A 17,536-nucleotide genomic window follows, 5' to 3' on the forward strand; every position below is an offset into this window, starting at 1 on the left:
GGTCTACGTTATCTGATAAGTGATTCTACATAGGTACTTGCCTAGATTTTTCGGAATAGACGGAAAACTGCTCTCGGCGGCGTGCACAATTTTCGCAGAAGCGAGTCGAGAAGCTGCGTAGACATGGTGCGCCATCTGTCGAGTGGCGAGGCAACCGCCATCTCCGGCAAGGCCATTGGCGCGCTTGCTTCGAAGGTGCAGATCGACAGATGGCGCACGATGTCAACGCAGCTTCTCGGCTCGCTTCTGCGAAAATTGTGCACGCCGCCGAGAGCAGTTTTCCGTCCATTCCGAAGAATCTAGGCAAGTACCTATGTAGAATTACTTATCAGATAACGTAGACCACATTTTGCTAATTTGTGAACGTTATTTCAGCTCGAATGGGGTAGTAGATTTTGCAGAGGAATTTTTTAAAACCCGGCCCCCAAATATTCAAGACCCTGTAGATGGCAGATGCATGCTCTTGTCCACTGACTGAGTATAAATCTACCCTTGAAGGAAAATTGACAGTTAGTTTATAATATGCAGTACAAAAGAAACACTGCGCAATTTCTGGCAAGCGTAACGAAGTTAAAAACCCTTCTCCCTGTGCAGGTACATCAAATCAAATTATCATATGCTGGCAAAGCATTGGCTGCATGAAATTTCTGGCCCCCTTTGATGCATTGGAGATCCGGAAATGTGATAAAAGTTTACCAGAATGTCATCAGTTCACAGTCACTATGTAATGCAGGTATCAATTTTTTCCAAACAAAAATATGAACCAATGCCTTTGGCTACAAACCTGCATAATACTGTTTGCAGGGAAGTCTATCTAGTCTAAAGAAATACTATTTGATCTGTCACAACTAGTGCAACATCTGCTCCACACACTTGACAACAAAAAGAGGAGAGGTCTCTCTCACTGACACAGAATGAAACAGCCACTTTCACTTTCTAATCTTTGAGGTGCAACTCACTTCCTCAATAATGTTTTGAACAATACTACACAATAAAACAAAAGCAACATCAGGTAATGTGTAAAAGTAATTTAAAACAAGAGAAAGGCGACCTCACTCATTGCATGGAGTCCACCGTCCTCCGATTTGTGTCATACACAGCACATTACTTCCTCAAGCGAATACGTTTAGCTAGTTTGCGCCAGTTAACAACCATTGCAATTCCCAATTACAAATGCAGTACCCCAGGCAGCTACCATCACTCAGCAATGCCCTGGACCCAAGTTATCTCACCTTCACCTCCGGCTCATAAGGGCGGACGTAGTTGCTGGGGAAGATTCCCGTCTGGCTGGCCAGTGTTCCTGTCCACCACTCCCCTTCCTTCTTGCTCACGCTGATCACATCGCCCGCGTTGAAGCTCAGGTCACCGGGCTCCTGAGACTGGTAGGCGTACAGGGCAATGTACTTCTCCTCAGCTGCCACTGCAGAGGAAAAGCAACCAGGCCATGCTGAACTGTGACAAATGAGCGGCTTATCGTACAGCAACACATATAGGAGCCACCTGTTCTTTAAGAATCCACAGATCATTTCTGAATTCAACAAATTGCCTTCAAGCAGCAGCATGGGGGAAAATAAAAGTGTACTGACGTTGTAGCAACCTGTCTAACTTTATGTGTGATGAAAAACCGCATGATCATGTGTCAAATGTTTGGTTTGGTTTATGGGGTTTAACGTCCCAAAGCGACTAAGGCTATGAAAGACGTCGTAGTGGAGGGCTCCGGAAATTTCAACCACCTGGGGTTCTTTAACGTGCACTGACATCGCACAGTACAAGGGCCTCTAGAATTTCTCCTCCAAAGAAATTCAACCGCTGCGGCCGGGATCGAACCCGCGTCTTTCGGGTCAGCAGCCGAGCACCATAACCACTGAGCCACCACGGCGGCCATGTGTCAAATGTATCAACACTGAAGGCGTGCTGCAATATTTGAAAACACATGCAACAGCTCCACTCATTAATGCATTTTAAAGAACTAAACAAAGTACTGAAAGTACTGCTTCCAAACACAACAGGCAACTAACAAACAGCTGCACGTAGCAATCACAGCACCCACAGCAAAATTGGGAATTCTTGTGAGATGCTCCTCAAGTGCGCAGTTAGTTTTGGTTTTTTGGACTTTACTGTCAACAAATGCTGCAAATCAAATTCCATATTAATAATAACTAGTGCCGACCAATAACTGTCTCACTCTCGCTGGACACCTGAACCAAGCAGTGAGGGTGAAGGGGCAGGTGAAAGGGTGGAGAGCTTCAGGTTCATTTCAACCACCTGGGGTTCTTGAATGTGTACTGCCGTCGCATAGCACACGAGCGCCTTTGCGCATTTCACCTCCACTGAAATGTGGGCACTCTAGCTGGGACATGTTGTTCCTTTACTTACCTGAAAGGCAACTTAATCTGAGAAAATGTGTGCACAGAACACGAGCGAGTGCACAAAAGGCAAGAAAACTGTATATGCTGCTTTATGTGACAGCCTGTACACAATGTGCGCAAAGAAAATTCAAAACCATACCTGGGAAGTCTGACGGAGGTTCAGGAGGCACGTCACCATATTCTTGCGAATCAGCGACCTGGTTGCTGAAATAAAAAAAAAGTTCAACATGGCTCAGCAGAAGGAGTGTAAGAATATTTTTGTTTAGTTTGTAACGTGGTAAGAGTTGCAGCTTAACTCTGCTATAATGAACGCCACTACAACAAAATTTCCGCCACAATGAAGTATTGCCAATTCCCTAAAAGCAAAGCATATAAAGCACTGCAATTATTTCACCCACAACGAAAAAGTTTCGGAATCTTGTGCGGTTTCCCCAAAAATATGCCCACTGCAGGGCAAAGGCCTCTCTCATGTCTCTCCAATTGACCTCTTCCTATGCCAGCTGCGGCCACCGCATCCCCGAAAACTTAATCTCATCTGCCTCCCTAACTTTCTGCCGCCCCCTGCTACGCTTGCCTTCTCTTGGAATCCACTCAGTCACCCTTAAGGACCAGCGGTTATCTTGCCTTCGCATTACATGCCCTGGCCAAACCCACTCCTTTCTCCTGATTTCAACTAGGATGTCATTAACTCACGTTTGTTCCCTCACCCACTCCGCCCGCTTCCGGTCTCTTCACGTTACACCTATAATTTTTCTTTCCATAGCTCTCAGCGCTGTCCTTAAGGGGAGACGCTGGTCTTTGAGACCAAAATATGACCAAAAAATTGATTTAAAAAAAAATGACATTTGTGAAATCTACAGCTGTTATTTTCCAACTGTACCAATTTTTTCCTCCAAGAAATCAACACTGGCCATAATATGAAATTCAGATCATTGTGTGGGCTGAATTTATGCAGGAGCAGATAATTTAATGGGATGAAAATTTTAGACATCTGGCTGTCTCAGTATGTTGATATCTTGACATCTAGGACAGGTAGCGATGTCACATTCTTTGCTAAGGGAAGCTCAAGGCACAGTGTGTGCAATAATCGAAGCAGATTCTTTCAATCGCACTTCAAAAATTTATGACTTCGCAACGTTTACCGATGCACTACATTCACACCTTGAACATTGATATTCCAAGTGCTGTAAAATTACTAATGAGGGTAAAATGGAAAAATGGTTTTGATTATTGCACTCTTTAGTCACCATACTATGTAGTCATGGATTAAAAATGATTTTTTATTGAGCGGTTTTTTCTGCTCCGAGGTACTAATGAATGACTAAATAAAATTAATTACCTTGGGAACTGACTGATTTATGAGAAAGGTAATTTCATTGTTGAAAACAGTATAAAAAAACTGAGCAAAGTGGTACAGTTTCGCTAGGATTGGACTAAAAATAAGGAAAATAGGTCTAAGACCAGTGTCCCCCCTTAAGCTGAACTTTTTTTGTTAGCCTCCATGTTTCTGCCCCATATGTGAGTACCAATAAGTTACAGCTGTTGTATATGTACTTGTCTGTTGAGGGATACTGAGGACTGTGCTCCACATCCAATGCTACCCCAAAAAGGGAGCCTGTGTGCTTGCTCACTTCCACTTTAAACACTACCAAAAGCCACAGCTGACTGAATTCACATCATAGTACTCACTTGTTGAATGTCTTCATGGGGCCAGAAATGAGCCTCACATAAGACTTCGGAAACCACCCCACCTAAAAGGTGCACGAGACAGAGCAGTTGAGAAAGTCAATGCCAAATATAGTGACACAGTTATTTACATGCACAAAAAACACTCACAGCACTGTAATAATGCATTAACCTAAAAGAAATTAAACTTACAACATGGGACCAAGAAAAAGGCAATAAAGGAGCCAATAATTACAAGAAAATCATGAACCTGAAACCAAGCTTGTTACAATAGAAAAATAAATCAGCAAACATTTCAATTACGCGCCACTATGGGGAGACGCAGGTCTTGAGATGATCAAAAAATGCGAAATCTAAATTTTGGCAACAATGGCATATTGAGGACCAATACACTCTGAAGTTTCTGCCTAAAAAGTTTCAAAGTCTAAATTCGACCTCCAACTCCTAAAGTATATCTGTATATTTCGCGCCTACGAAGCACGGAAATGGTGATTTCGGAGCGAAATAAAGCAGGACTTCGCGCCCGTTGCTTCCCACGATTGCATCCCAGATGGCCACCATCTTGGTTTCGTTTAAAAGCAGGGCCTCATCCTCACTACCTGGTATTACTCACTACTGTGAAATATTTTTGGAATCTCCGCATTCCGCTTTTTTTTAAAGACCTTTACAACGACCTTCGAATGGTTGGTGCGTGCACTTCAAATGCGGTTTTCTGAACTTCGTGTTTTTTGCCAACATGACTAGCCTTACGAAAGTATATTACGTTGTTATGGTGCCACTTCAATTAATCTTATACCGCTGAATTCAGAAAGAACTAAACTGTGGAGCTATGCTGTTTTGTTAACATTTTTATATGATGATATTCTTCAACACAATATAATTAGCATAGCTCTAGATGGCAGGTCTTTGGCTACAGGCCCATTTCAACCGAAACCAAAAAATGTAGAAAGAAAGTGTCTTCACAACCCCCTAAGAATTTAATTAGTCTAAAAGGTGCACTGAAGAGGATTCTGGACTTGTCTTTTTGCCGCGGGAACTCGATCTACACGTTCCTAGCATTCTTAGAAACAGTGACTTATTGCCCTGTCTGGCCGATTTCCCCAATTAAATCGAATTAACGTCCGGCTCCCACCCTTTTTCTTTAATTCTGCCTCGTACGATGGGCGGAGTCGACCAACGCGTGAAGTTCCTTTCAGCCAGCTCTGTGGAGGCTTTGCTTTCGCTTTATTTTGTTTTTTAGGTTTCCATGATTAAATAGTTTCATTCGCAGATAATATAGCCGCAAAATAAGCCCGCAGAAATAAAAATACGTGCGGACTATTTGCTACTACGGACTACTACGTATTACTCCGCCGATGGCAGAGCGGCAAGTCGCCACGGGACTGGGTGAAAGGCACTCCACGCGTTGGTCGACTCCGCCCACCGTACGAGGCAGAATTAAAAAAAAAAGGGCGGGAGCCGGCCGTTAATTCGATTTAATTTGGGAAATCGGCCATACAGGGCAATAAGTCGCAGTTTCTAAGAATGCTAGGAACGTGTAGATCGAGTTCCCGCGGCAAAAAGACAAGTTCAGATTCCTCTTCAGTGCACCTTTAAGTTACTTTCCTATAATATGGGAACTAATTGAGATATACTGAAACTAATTATATTTCTGAAAACAGGCAGAAGAAACACATAAACACACTTGATTTCATTACGCCATCTTTAATAATAAAAATGTTAATTTCAAGACCCATGTCTCCACTTAAGAAATGCTAGGCGAGTAATAAGCTATAAAAGAACAGTTTGCAGAGACAAAATATTGCGCAAGTTGAACATTTAACTATGTGGAGGAAGGGTTTCTAGAAAGGCACACATTCAGAAAGCCTGGAAGTCTGCCTGAAGGCACCCCTTCACTACTGAGTTCCAAGAAGACACTTGCCTTTCCCTGAAACTCCCCGTACCACCACATGTCCTGCTGCTCCTTCACTGCGATGACATCCCCCTTGTTGAAGGTGAGGTGGTTCTCCTTCTTCGCTCGCCAGGGAAACAACGCCTGAGCCTGCAGGCCTTGTGGAGCAGCCTGCCCCTGGGAATGGCACACAGCAAGGCGCACCGCGAGTCAGCACGAGAGCACCCTGTTGGGTTCAGTGTGCCTTGCACATGAGCAAATTTAAGAAAACTGAATACAGTGCATATCCTATTCACAGTGGAGGCCGGATGTACTGAGCCTGGATATTATGATTTACTGACTATATCCTGAACACAAAGATTATCCCCTTGAAGATCCTCTGTAGCAGTATGGGAATGTGTTGCAGTCTCTCAAACTTCAAGTTTACCAGTCACCCGATATATCAAATGGGGCACCGCACCCCTACACAAGGCACTTCTCCCAACGGTTCTGTTTGATTACTTTTCGCTAGGGGTGTGCGAATATTCGAAATTTTCGAATATAATTCGAATATTATATTTTTAGTATTCGTACTCGATTCGAAATCCAGGTATTTGTGTTGTTTCGGATACTCGACACGACGCGAATATTCGTATCTAGCCAAATATTCTATTGCGAGCACCAGCGTTCATTTCGGTCCGCAAGTCCGATCGACAGAGACATAACAACATGGCGGCGCCCAGAGCAATGCGTAACGTTGGGCCATGCAGTAGCTGACTGCGCTGGTGAACTTCTTTGTGGCTATACCTGCGAAGCTATACCTGCGAAGAGAGCTGTGCACGAAATACCTCGCAATACGTGTCAGTTCAGTGCCAATTGAGAGGGCATTTTCTTTGGCTGGAGAAGTCGTTTCAGCTAGAAGGGAACTAGTACTCCTGCCTGATCATGTGGAGCAGCTGGTTTTTCCTTCACGACAACCTTTTATGTTCATCCCAGGAACGCGCTTTTTGTGCTTATGGCAAGCTAGCCTTGATCAATGCTGTGTACTAGCCATCTTCTCTGATATTTCCACTATATCCACTCTTCTAAGAACAATGTTCGAGACTTTGATACTTTTTGTGCAGCCACACACACCTTTTGTGCTCATTTCATCACTGACAGTTGAACTGTGATGTTCTTGGGTGCTGAAATCAATGTTTTGTAGTGGTTAAATGCGTCTGTCCTTGATTATTCGATATTCGATTCGATATTCAGAGCCAAGTGTTCGTATTCGATTCGTATTCGAAAAATTTGATATTCGCACACCCCTACTTTTCGCTCATAAAGACGGGTTGGCTATGTGGCCTTGGACACCTGCTGGAAGCAGTAGTGCTGCAAAACCGCATAATGAGGCGAATGTGCGGTGTGCTTGGGGGTGGCCTTTGGTCTACTGTACACATTTTTCATGCCACATCGCCGTTGTGTGGTGAAGCCAAACCAACTAACCAAAGCAGCACATCGCTGCAAGAAGCACACATTCTTGCTTCTAGTTTACTGATAGGCTTATCTACTGGCACTCTTTATATATCAGATTACCGATATATTCAAGTACTTTCCTGTAGGGGGCCCTCTTGCACGATTTATGATTTTGCCACACATTCTGCAAGCCTGCATTGGGCCTATGCAAAATTAGATTAATTACGAATATTCGTACCAATAGTAAAGCACTCAAAATTAGATTCGACTCGAATGTGTGGAATTCGAAACCTTAAAAGGCTCACCTGAAGCGAATAACGTTTCTGAAACGCTTGCTTCAGTTGGTTTCAGTTCAGTGTACACGCGTGCGAAGACAAAGCCCTGACTTCATGGACACTTCCTAAGCTACGTGCGTGTACCCCCGCATATACAGTGGAGGGCTTCAGATTAATGCCAACCACCCGAGGCTCTTTAATCCCCACTGTCACCACACAGCACACAGGCTCTTTTGCTTTCAGCCTCCATCGGAATGTGGCCTCTACAGCTGGCGTTCGATCCCGTGACCTTGGGCTCAGTAGATGAATGCCGTAGCCATTAGAACATTATGGAAGGTGGAGAACAAGGTAACTTTCTAATCCGTGTTCATGTCAGTATGCATTCATGATGTGAACATGACTAGCTGGCCACCACAATACAGATGAATGCCAATGTCAGAATTGGTCCTGCCAATTGCACACGTGAAGTAGCAGCGTTATGTGAAGCAAATCCATAAAGTCTGAGCTCACTTCGCCGGGCACAGGAGAGGTGGTGTCCACACTGGGGGCACCCCGAGGCAGCTGGGTAAAGCAGGAGTTCTCCGAGGGCTGCAGAACGTCGGGCACAGGCACCTCGTCCAGTGCCGGCTCGCGACCATTCTCCGGGGCCTCGGAAATTCCTCTGCAGGCGCAGGAATGCCAAGAACTCAGGAGAGAGACCACAAGGGCAGTAAACACAGAGAGCATGATAATATGACATTGCCTTGCTAAGCCACGTCATATTATGACATGACATTGCCTTGCTAAGCCACTCAGGACAAGAACTGCAAAGCATGATCAATCAGCTAGACAGGCAGAGTAGAATGGTGGGGCTAAGAATTAACATGCAGAAAACCAAAGTAATGTTCAATAGCCTTGCAAGGGAACAGCAGTTCGCAATTGGTAGCGAGGTGCTAGAAGTAGTAAGAGAATATGTCTACTTAGGGCAGGTAGTGACCGCAGATCCGGATCATGAGAGGGAAATAACTAGAAGAATAAGAATGGGGTGGAGCGCATATGGCAGGTTCTCTCAGGCCATGAATGGTAGCTTACCAATATCCATGAAGAGAAAAGTATATAACAGCTGTATCCTACCGGTACTCACCTATGGGGCAGAAACGTGGAGGCTAACAAAGAGGGTCCAGCTTAAGTTAAGAACAACGCAGCGAGCTATGGAAAGGAAAATGATAGGTGTAACGTTAAGAGATCGGAAGAGGGCGGAGTGGGTGAGGGAACAAACGCGGGTTAATGACATCCTAGTAGAAATCAAGAGGAAGAAGTGGGCTTGGGCAGGGCATGTAATGCGAAGGCAAGATAACCGCTGGTCCTTCAGGGTAACGGAGTGGATTCCAAGAGAAAGCAAACGTAGCAGGGGACAGCAGAAAGTTAGGTGGGCGGATGAGATTAAGAAGTTTGCGGGGATACAGTGGCGGCAACTAGCAAAGGACAGGGTTAATTGGAGAGACATGGGAGAGGCCTTTGCCCTGCAGTGGGTGTAGTCAGGCTGATGATGATGATGATGATGATAATATGACTAAGTGACACTTCACATGAAATGCTGTATTTGAAACAGGTGGAATAGTGGAATACAGGTTCGCTGCGCTGGGCCGTGCTACAGGAACAACAGCAGAGTAGGGCACATGTCATATTGCACACTGCATATTTACTATGAAAACCTGCATAATGTGAGGCTTTTTTTCCAGATTCTACCATGTAGAATTTCCTCCTAGTACCATTAGCAGATCCAACCAATCTTCAGCCAAAACCCGCAGTTCTTGTTCCATTATCGAGCGTCATAACCACCACACTTCCAGCAAGAAGAGGCGCTATCTAGCGGTGGCATAGGTCGCAACGCCAGGACGATTGCACCTGGCATGGTATCGGGACTGTGAAAGCACTACTCAGCTGCTTCTAAAAGGACAGTGATCATAGCTGCTCAAAGCATCAGCGCCATTTCAAGAGCTGCTACATGGTCTGGATGAGGTACGGAGAGCCCGCAGTCACTGCCACAGGACACTGGCCTCTCCAGTCATCGTAGACACTTGGGCCAGTATCCCCTAGGAACTTGCCCGTTGTGATTTAAGGGGGGATGAGGGTCTTGAAAACTTTTTTTTTTTATTTGTTAACATATCTTTCTCAAACTTAGCACCTGGGTGTATCACTGAATGCTGATTTCAAATATGTAGGGGTGTGCGAATATTCGAAATTTTCGAATATATTTCGAATGTTATATTTTTAGTATTCGTATTCGATTCGAAATCCAAGTATTCGTGTTCTTTCGAATATTCGACCCGACGCGAATATTCGTATCTAGCCGAATATTCAATGTGAGCACCGGCGTTCATTTCGGTCCGCAAGCCCTATCGACAGAGACATAACAACATGGCGGCGCCCAGAGCAATGCACATGGATGAAGGAAAATTTTTCCTTCGAGGAAGGAAAATTTTTCCTTCCTCCAAGGGCCATGCTGTAGCTGACTGTGCTGGTGAGCTCTTTTGTGGCTACACCTGCGAAGCTGCTATAGTCAGAGCTGTGCACGAAGTACCTCGCAATACGTGCCAGTTCAGTGCCAAGTGAGAGGGAATTTTCTGTGGCTGGAGGACTCGTTTCAGCTAGAAGGAAACTACTGCTGCCTGACCATGTGGAGCAGCTGGTTTTCCTTCACGACAGCCTTTTATGTTCATTCCAGCAACGCGCTTTTGTGGTGATGGCAAGCTAGCCTTAATCAATGCTGTGTACTAGCCATCCTCTCTGATATTTCCACTCTTCTAAGAATAATGTTTGAGACTATGATACTTTTTGTGCAGCCACACACCTTTTGTGTTTATTTAATCCTCGATAGTTGAACCGTGATGTTCTTGGGTGCTCAAATAAATGCTTTGTATAGGTTAAATGCATCTGTCCTTGATTATTCGATATTCGATTCGATATTCGGAATCAAGTATTCGTATTCGATTCGTATTCGAAAAATTTGATATTCGCACACCTCTACAAATATGCATTTACATTTCAAATATCTCAGCTGGAAGGAAATATATGGCAAAATAAAATATCCTAATTAGGTCATTTCTTACGGGCCTTTTTAGTAATTTATCAGTTAAATAAACATTTTTAAAGAATAAGCAGACATTTGCAAAGGCCCAAAGCACATCCTAAAGCTAACAGAATGTCTACAAACTAATTTTGTTGGTCATAAATAAACAACAAAGTTGGAAAGAAAAAATGACGTGGCGGTAATTAGCCCACACTTCGCCTAATTGCTCATATATCATGTTTAAAGGAAAAAAGAAAGCTTTAGCATGTGCTTTGGGCCTTTGCAAATGTCTACTTATTCTTAAAAAATCATTCTTTAACTGATAAATTTCTATAAAGGCCCGTAAGAAATTGCTTAATTTGAATGTTATTTTGCGATAAATTTTCTTCCAGGTGAGATATTTGAAATCTAAATGCATATTTGAAATCAGCATTCTACGATACACCTGCGTGCTAAGTTTCAACAAGTTATGTCGAAAAATAAAAAAACAAGTTTTCAAGACCCTCATCCCCCCTTAAAAAAAAGTGGGATATCGAACAAGCTCGACGGTACCAAAGACGTTCCTATGGAAACATATCTTTGACAGGGGCCTCTCGGAAGACAGCACCCAACGATGACAATGACTAAAGCTCCAACTATGAACATTTCCGAAGCAAGCGTGCCTGCGCGTATGACAGAACCGGTCTGCGCATTCTCGCGGTGCAGGACGCGAGTAGGCACAAGCATGGTGCCCAGATCTGTACTTGCCAGATATTTGGTGCCCGTGCTATGCGCTTTGTATCCAGCGTGCCGGAGTGCATAAATAATCAGAGAACATTCGGCTTCCGCAACTTCCGGAGCGTCTTTGAGCTGACTGCCTTTCCTTATTCGCATTGTACAGAAACGAAAACTTTTTTCTGTTTTTGCTACCCCAAAATTACACCTTGTATTATATGCAGGTCCGTATTATATACAGTAGACTCCCGTTAAGACGAACTCGCTTAAGATGAACCCTTGGTTAAGATGAACAGTGGTGGTCATTTGTTTTGTTTCCCATAGAGTCAATGCAAAAAAAATCTGCTTAAGATGTACACTGCACACGTGCTAATTGGTTAAGATGAACTTTCACGACCAGCCGTGCCCAAGCCATGCAGCTTTACTCGACCATTCGAGGAGTATTTCAACGGAAGGAAAGAAAAAAAAGCTAAAAAATTGAAAGCTTTTTTGCACCACTGACAATCCATGCGATGCAGGGAGGCACAGAGACCTAACCACGTCTCCGTTGAAAGGGCGATTCTGTGAAAGCAGAACTGTGTCCTTCAGTGCCCTCACAGGGCACTGAAGGATTTCTTGGAAGGTTAAGTGTTATGCCTACGCTTGTAGCAAGCGGATGATTTTCTCGACAGACACAAAAAAAAAATAACAGACTGGGCAACACTCAGCAGTGCCTGATGCACTGCACTAGTATGTAGTGCAATAAATGCTTATGTTGCAATTATTTTTTTCCTAAAAGACTATTTCATGGCTTTGTTCACATATACGAAGTATTTGGACACACACTGCATGCTCGAACATCATTTTAAGAAGCACTCCTAATTAGATGAACTTCTGATAAGATGAACAGTCTTCATGGTCCCTTGGAGTTCATCTTAAAGGGAGTCTACTGTACTGGTTTTCATGCCAAATGTCTGTTAAAATTGTGTATCTTAGGAAAACAACAAATACAAGCAGACAATTGCCACTCTGTCCCCTGGACGCCATCAGCTGGCAAGTAGCCCTTCAAATGTTCACAGTACTCCAGAGGGCTCTCTGCAATGAAAACAGACCTCACCCTGCTATGGACTCTTGCTATATGGGCAAGGCTTACTCTCAACAAGTTCCCTACACTCTTTCATTACTGCAAATACAGAGTAAGTAACAAGGTATTCGAATGCAAGATGGCAGGGCAAAGAAAGTCAGGGACAAAGAAAAAGGCATAAGACGTGCAGAGTGCAAAATTACAATGCTAACAATCTTTAAAACTGATTTCTGTCTGATATCAGCCCAGTGCCCATGAGTGGTTAAATTCTGGTCATAACCTGCCACATTCCCTTCAACTGCCACCACAAACAGGGCCACAGGAAGTGGTCCTTGCACTCACTCCAGGGTCATCTTCATCTCGGTTCCCACAATGTGCACGGTCTCGGCGGCATTGGCAGCAGCCGTGCCCCCGTTGTCCAAGGGGAAGCCACTGACAGGTGGCGTAGTGACCACCTTCTCCACGTAGGACTCTGGAAACCAGCCTGTCTTGCCCTGCAGCTCTCCCCCGAGCCAACCTGGTTCCCCATGCTGGTTCTCCTGAACCTAAGCACAAACGAAAAAGACAATATAAAAAAAAATGAAGCTGAGTATCAAGCCCATTCATAGTTAAATGTGCCCACAAAGGAGCTCACGATGGCCCACATGTAATTTCTTACGGGCGGTACAATCAAGCTGGTCCCTTAAAATGCTTGCAGAAACCTGGGAACCACTTCTGACCTCCAAGACTCGAACGGCTACTGCCACTTGCTATGTCATGCGTAGGCACTAGACATACAAAACACCACTATTTTAAACAAAAGCAGCGGCAAGAAAAAAATGCTGCTTGCCCCACTTACCATGATAATGTCTCCCGGCATTATGGACAGCTCATCAGCGTTGCGTGCTTCAAAAGCATACAGTGCTCTGTATTTCACAAGGCCAGTGGAGGAGGTGACGGAGGACGCTGGCTGGGTGCTTTCTCCTGAAACAGGGACAAGTCACAGAATTGGCTCCACACTACTCTGTAAATGCAAGTCTGAGTCAATCTCAGTTCTACTTTCCCGACAAGTACTAAACACGGCATGTCAATAAAAAAGAACTGCCCATCTTGCTAAGGCATGCAGGCTTAAGAGGGGACACTGGTCTTGAAAAAAAAATTTTTATTAATGAAGTCACAGTTACGAAATCTTCAGGGAATATATATTTTTGTGTGCTGATTCTAAATATGTCATTTAATTTCATGTAAAACAATTCCTTCAGCACTTATGCTCTTTTTATGCTAGTATTTTGCGGAGAGTTTTGAAGAAAATTTGCTGCGGGAAACTCTCTGAAATGTATGCCATTGGGTTCTCTTGACACCAAGGAATACAATAAGGGTGAAATTGTCTTCCTGCCTATCATAGAACTTGAGTTATAGAGTTTTGAAGTTGTCGCTTCAGAAATGAGAAGGAAAGTGTGTACTTCATGTTTCTGAAGTGGCAGCTTCAGTACCCTATTACTCCAGTTCTACGAGAGCCAGGATGATAATTTTACTCTTATTGTATTCCTTGGTGTCAAGAGAACCCAATGGCATACATTTCAGCGAGTTTCCTGCAGCAAATTTTCTTCAGAACTCTCCGCAAAATACTTGCATAAAAAGTGCATAAGTGCTCAAGGAATTGTTTTTCATGAAATTAAATGACATATCTAGAATCAGCGCACAAAAATACATGTGCCCTGAAAATTTCATAACTATGACTAAATTAATAAAATTTTCTTTTCAAGACCAGTGTCCCCCATTAACCATAAATTGCCATGCTGTGCTCGTAGCACAGTGCCATCTGGCCCAACATAAAAATGCTTATTGCGACTGTCATGACTGGGCACAAAAAGATCTCAAATTCAGCACCAAAACTATCCTTGGCTCAATTAGCTTTGCTCATCAGATACTTGCTAAAATGCCAAGTATTTCAAGCTTATCACTGAAGACTGTGGTGCAATGGGGAGGGAAATGTCCTTCATTTCAGCCCGTGCGGCACGCATGTTGTACATCCAGGACAGAGAGAGTGCAAGAAAGGTGGGATTCTTGAAAAAACAAAATAAGCAGGGGATAAGATGGTGGGAAGAGTCAATCTACCAGCAAATTTTTGACAAGAGGGCATGTTTTAAGGCGGAATTACACACAGACTTAACGCATGCGCAACACAGCGACATTCATGATGGCTAAAGTGAGACCCTCTACACTTCAACGGCGCTTGTCTGGTGACATGCTGCAGAGTTAGGTGCGCTCTGAATGTGTTGGCGTGACACAGAGCGTGTCCATTCCACGTTGGGCGCATCAGGAACGCCAAATAGGTTTGCCCAGAATGCACCGCATGCTCCCTCTTGTCGTTGGATTGACAGCTTGTAAATTTCACCAGTGCTAACGTGCCAGACATTCTGTGCACTGCACCAAGTCGAAGCGGCTGTGGTGTAGGGCAGCCAAATTTTCACTTAGTGCAGTGTCTCCAACCTCACATCTTTTACTTCAACCACCACTCACCACAGTGCCGAAAATGCTGCAGTATAAAATAAAAGCGCCTTTAGTCCGGACATGTTCTATAGTGTCATCGGGGCTTGCTAGCATACCTGGCCAGGAATCAGCAGATGCAAACTCTGAATGATCATTCCAGGCATCTAATGTCGTGGTGCTGTTCTTCTGCTTCTTCAATGCCAGTACTTGCTGCTTTTTCTGAGTGAATTCCCGCATCATTGCTTCATTCTGTTGAACAAGGTCTGACAACCTGTCTTTCAACTCCTGGAAAAGGCAGAGGCAACGAGGGGGACCCCGATCAGTTCCGCATGCAGTCTGGTTACTAAATGACACAGGACAATGCATTAGCGCTGCTGTGCGTACGCACATGCCCAATGCGGAAAAAAAAAAAAGAGACAACTGATGTGCTCTCACCTTCAGCTGAGCATTATTGTTGTCTACATCTTGCTGCTTGAGCTCGGCCTCCTTTTCGATGTTAGACAGAGTGGAGCGCAGCATGTTTAAGCTGATTTCTTTGCTGCCACAACTGTTCATTTGGAGTGAGTAACTATCTGGAGGAGCCAAGGGGAAAAGACAGGAGGAAAAAGAAAACGGCAACCATTGAGATCATCTTTCCAAGAAAAGCAAAATTTTTGGATAGCTTGCAAATGCTAGAGGTGAACTCACTGTTGGTTCCAGCCACTGTTTTTAACCGGCCCTGGTGGCTCAGTTTCTCCTGATTCAAAAGGAGCATTTTGTCACCAATTTCCTGAAGGAAAAATAAAGAAAGGCACTGAATACTAGATGCAAGCTAAAGACAGAAAATTAATTCGTAATTTTACAGCATATTGCAATTGCAGAACAGTACGTCTGGATTGGGAGGTAAATGGTGGTTAGCCTAAAGCTCTGCTTTACTTAACTTTTTTTTTTTTTGCAGCCAAAAATGGGAACACTAGTTAAAAGAAGCAGCTGTTCGACTATTCTTACAATATTTCACTGTTATAGTATCTCAAAAAAATTCTTTAAGATATATTTTTCCTGTAAACCTTGTAAAGGCTACATAATTAAGAAGTTATAGCAGGAGGCTGGTTCAACATTCGATACATTTCTACTAGAGTGCTACAGGTCAAGACATTCTTGGAATTCTTTTTTTCGCACAGCACAAATTTTGGTTCTGAATTTTTGCGATGCTTGTTGACGAATCTAGAGTGAGAAGAAAATTTCATACGTAAATTTCAAATTCACAAAGTTGAAAGACAAGGAATGTCCTGACTTGCATTATGGTGCTAGGAGTGCAACAAAAGAAATCGGGTCAGAAATAGAAAAAAACAGTTGTGAAAAAATCTGCTCTGCAAGGAGAGTACCTAGGCAGAAAACTAACGGAAAAAAAAAATGCAGTTTCATCACAATGCACAGCTGCCACAGTTCACAAAACAATTTTTTTAGAGTACTGCCCAGCCGATTTCACCACTGAAACTCCGGGCACAAGCAGATACAGCAATTATAAAAAATCGATTCCGAGGCTATTTTTTTGTGACTTCAAAACCGCATTCCCCCTTGATAGAATGGTGGAGAGATAAGTGAACTTCTGACACTCACCTTCAATTCGAGCCTCGTTTCGTTGAGTTCCCTCATTTTGGTGTCCCTTTCTACTCTCATCTCATCAATGCAAGCTTTCATCTCTGCAACCCCCTTCTTGGTGTCCGCAAGCTTTTGGCTGGCCTCATTTATTTTGTTCTCCTGAAAACAAAACACCACATCAAGTCAATCCAAACAACAAAAGTGGACACTTCCCCTATAGATCAGTTCAAGTGGGCTACCACGAGTCTGTATGCGTCTACTGACTGCTAGACAGGGGGGTTCGATGAGCACGGAGATACCGCAGTCTTCGATTATCAACTGTCACGAGGTAGACTCCAGTAGCTTTGCCAAAACTTCGCTTATGTTCCTAACCACCACATTTACTGCATAATTTCCACACCCCTATTTTATTACCGGGGTTTATAAAAAAAAAACATTTTGCACTACCTGCTACACCAGACCACCAGCATTCATGCAGGTGCGTGCAACGCAGGCTTGGGAATATTGGCAGTGCCAATATTCCCCATGTTCCTCAATATTCCCAATACCTGCAAAAGGTGCGAGTGGTCAGGGGATGCCACCACGCCGATCTCCCAAAACATTCTAACTGCACGCTGCTTATCCGGCTCACTCATGCTGGTGGTCGCTTTTCCTGACAAGCGGTTGAGACAGCAAACTGCCGGTAACCCCCAGCAAGTGCCGGAATCCGAAAGTACTTAACAGTTTGTTGTTCAGTTTGCCGCTAGTTAGCCGGGCTGCATGCAAGAGCACTGTTTTATCGCCCTTAAAGGTGCACTGAAGAGGATTCTGAACTTGTCTTTTTGCCGCGGGAACTCGATCTACCCGTTCCTAGCATTCTTAGAAACAGTGACTTAATGCCCTGTGTGGCCGATTTCCCCAATTAAATCGAATTAACGTCCGGCTCCCGCCTTTTTTTTTAATTCTGCCTCGTACGGTGGCGGAGTCAACCAACGCGTGGAGCGCCTTTCACCCAGTCCC

At 44.0% G+C, this 17,536-nt stretch overlaps 1 protein-coding gene across 5 annotated transcripts in view; it reads right to left on the bottom strand.

Annotated features, from left to right (window-relative positions):
- LOC149359162 (intersectin-1-like) overlaps positions 1 to 17,536 on the bottom strand; it is an 86,188-nt gene that overhangs the window by 54,125 nt on the left and 14,527 nt on the right. For all 5 annotated transcript variants that reach the window (XM_089571410.1, XM_089571409.1, XM_089571408.1 and 2 more), the window contains exons 11-21: positions 16,556 to 16,696; positions 15,644 to 15,725; positions 15,392 to 15,528; positions 15,073 to 15,241; positions 13,323 to 13,447; positions 12,827 to 13,029; positions 8,166 to 8,316; positions 5,977 to 6,123; positions 4,059 to 4,120; positions 2,509 to 2,573; positions 1,233 to 1,420 (exon numbers count right to left, since the gene is read on the bottom strand). In XM_089571410.1, the coding sequence (XP_089427536.1) occupies positions 1,233 to 1,420; positions 2,509 to 2,573; positions 4,059 to 4,120; positions 5,977 to 6,123; positions 8,166 to 8,316; positions 12,827 to 13,029; positions 13,323 to 13,447; positions 15,073 to 15,241; positions 15,392 to 15,528; positions 15,644 to 15,725; positions 16,556 to 16,696 (1,470 nt within the window). The remainder of the gene's footprint in view (positions 1 to 1,232; positions 1,421 to 2,508; positions 2,574 to 4,058; positions 4,121 to 5,976; positions 6,124 to 8,165; positions 8,317 to 12,826; positions 13,030 to 13,322; positions 13,448 to 15,072; positions 15,242 to 15,391; positions 15,529 to 15,643; positions 15,726 to 16,555; positions 16,697 to 17,536) is intronic.

Source organism: Amblyomma mixtum, chromosome 2 (assembly GCF_055824585.1).
Source record: "Amblyomma mixtum isolate Tamu chromosome 2, ASM5582458v1, whole genome shotgun sequence".
Classification (NCBI taxonomy): Eukaryota; Metazoa; Arthropoda; class Arachnida; order Ixodida; family Ixodidae; genus Amblyomma; species Amblyomma mixtum.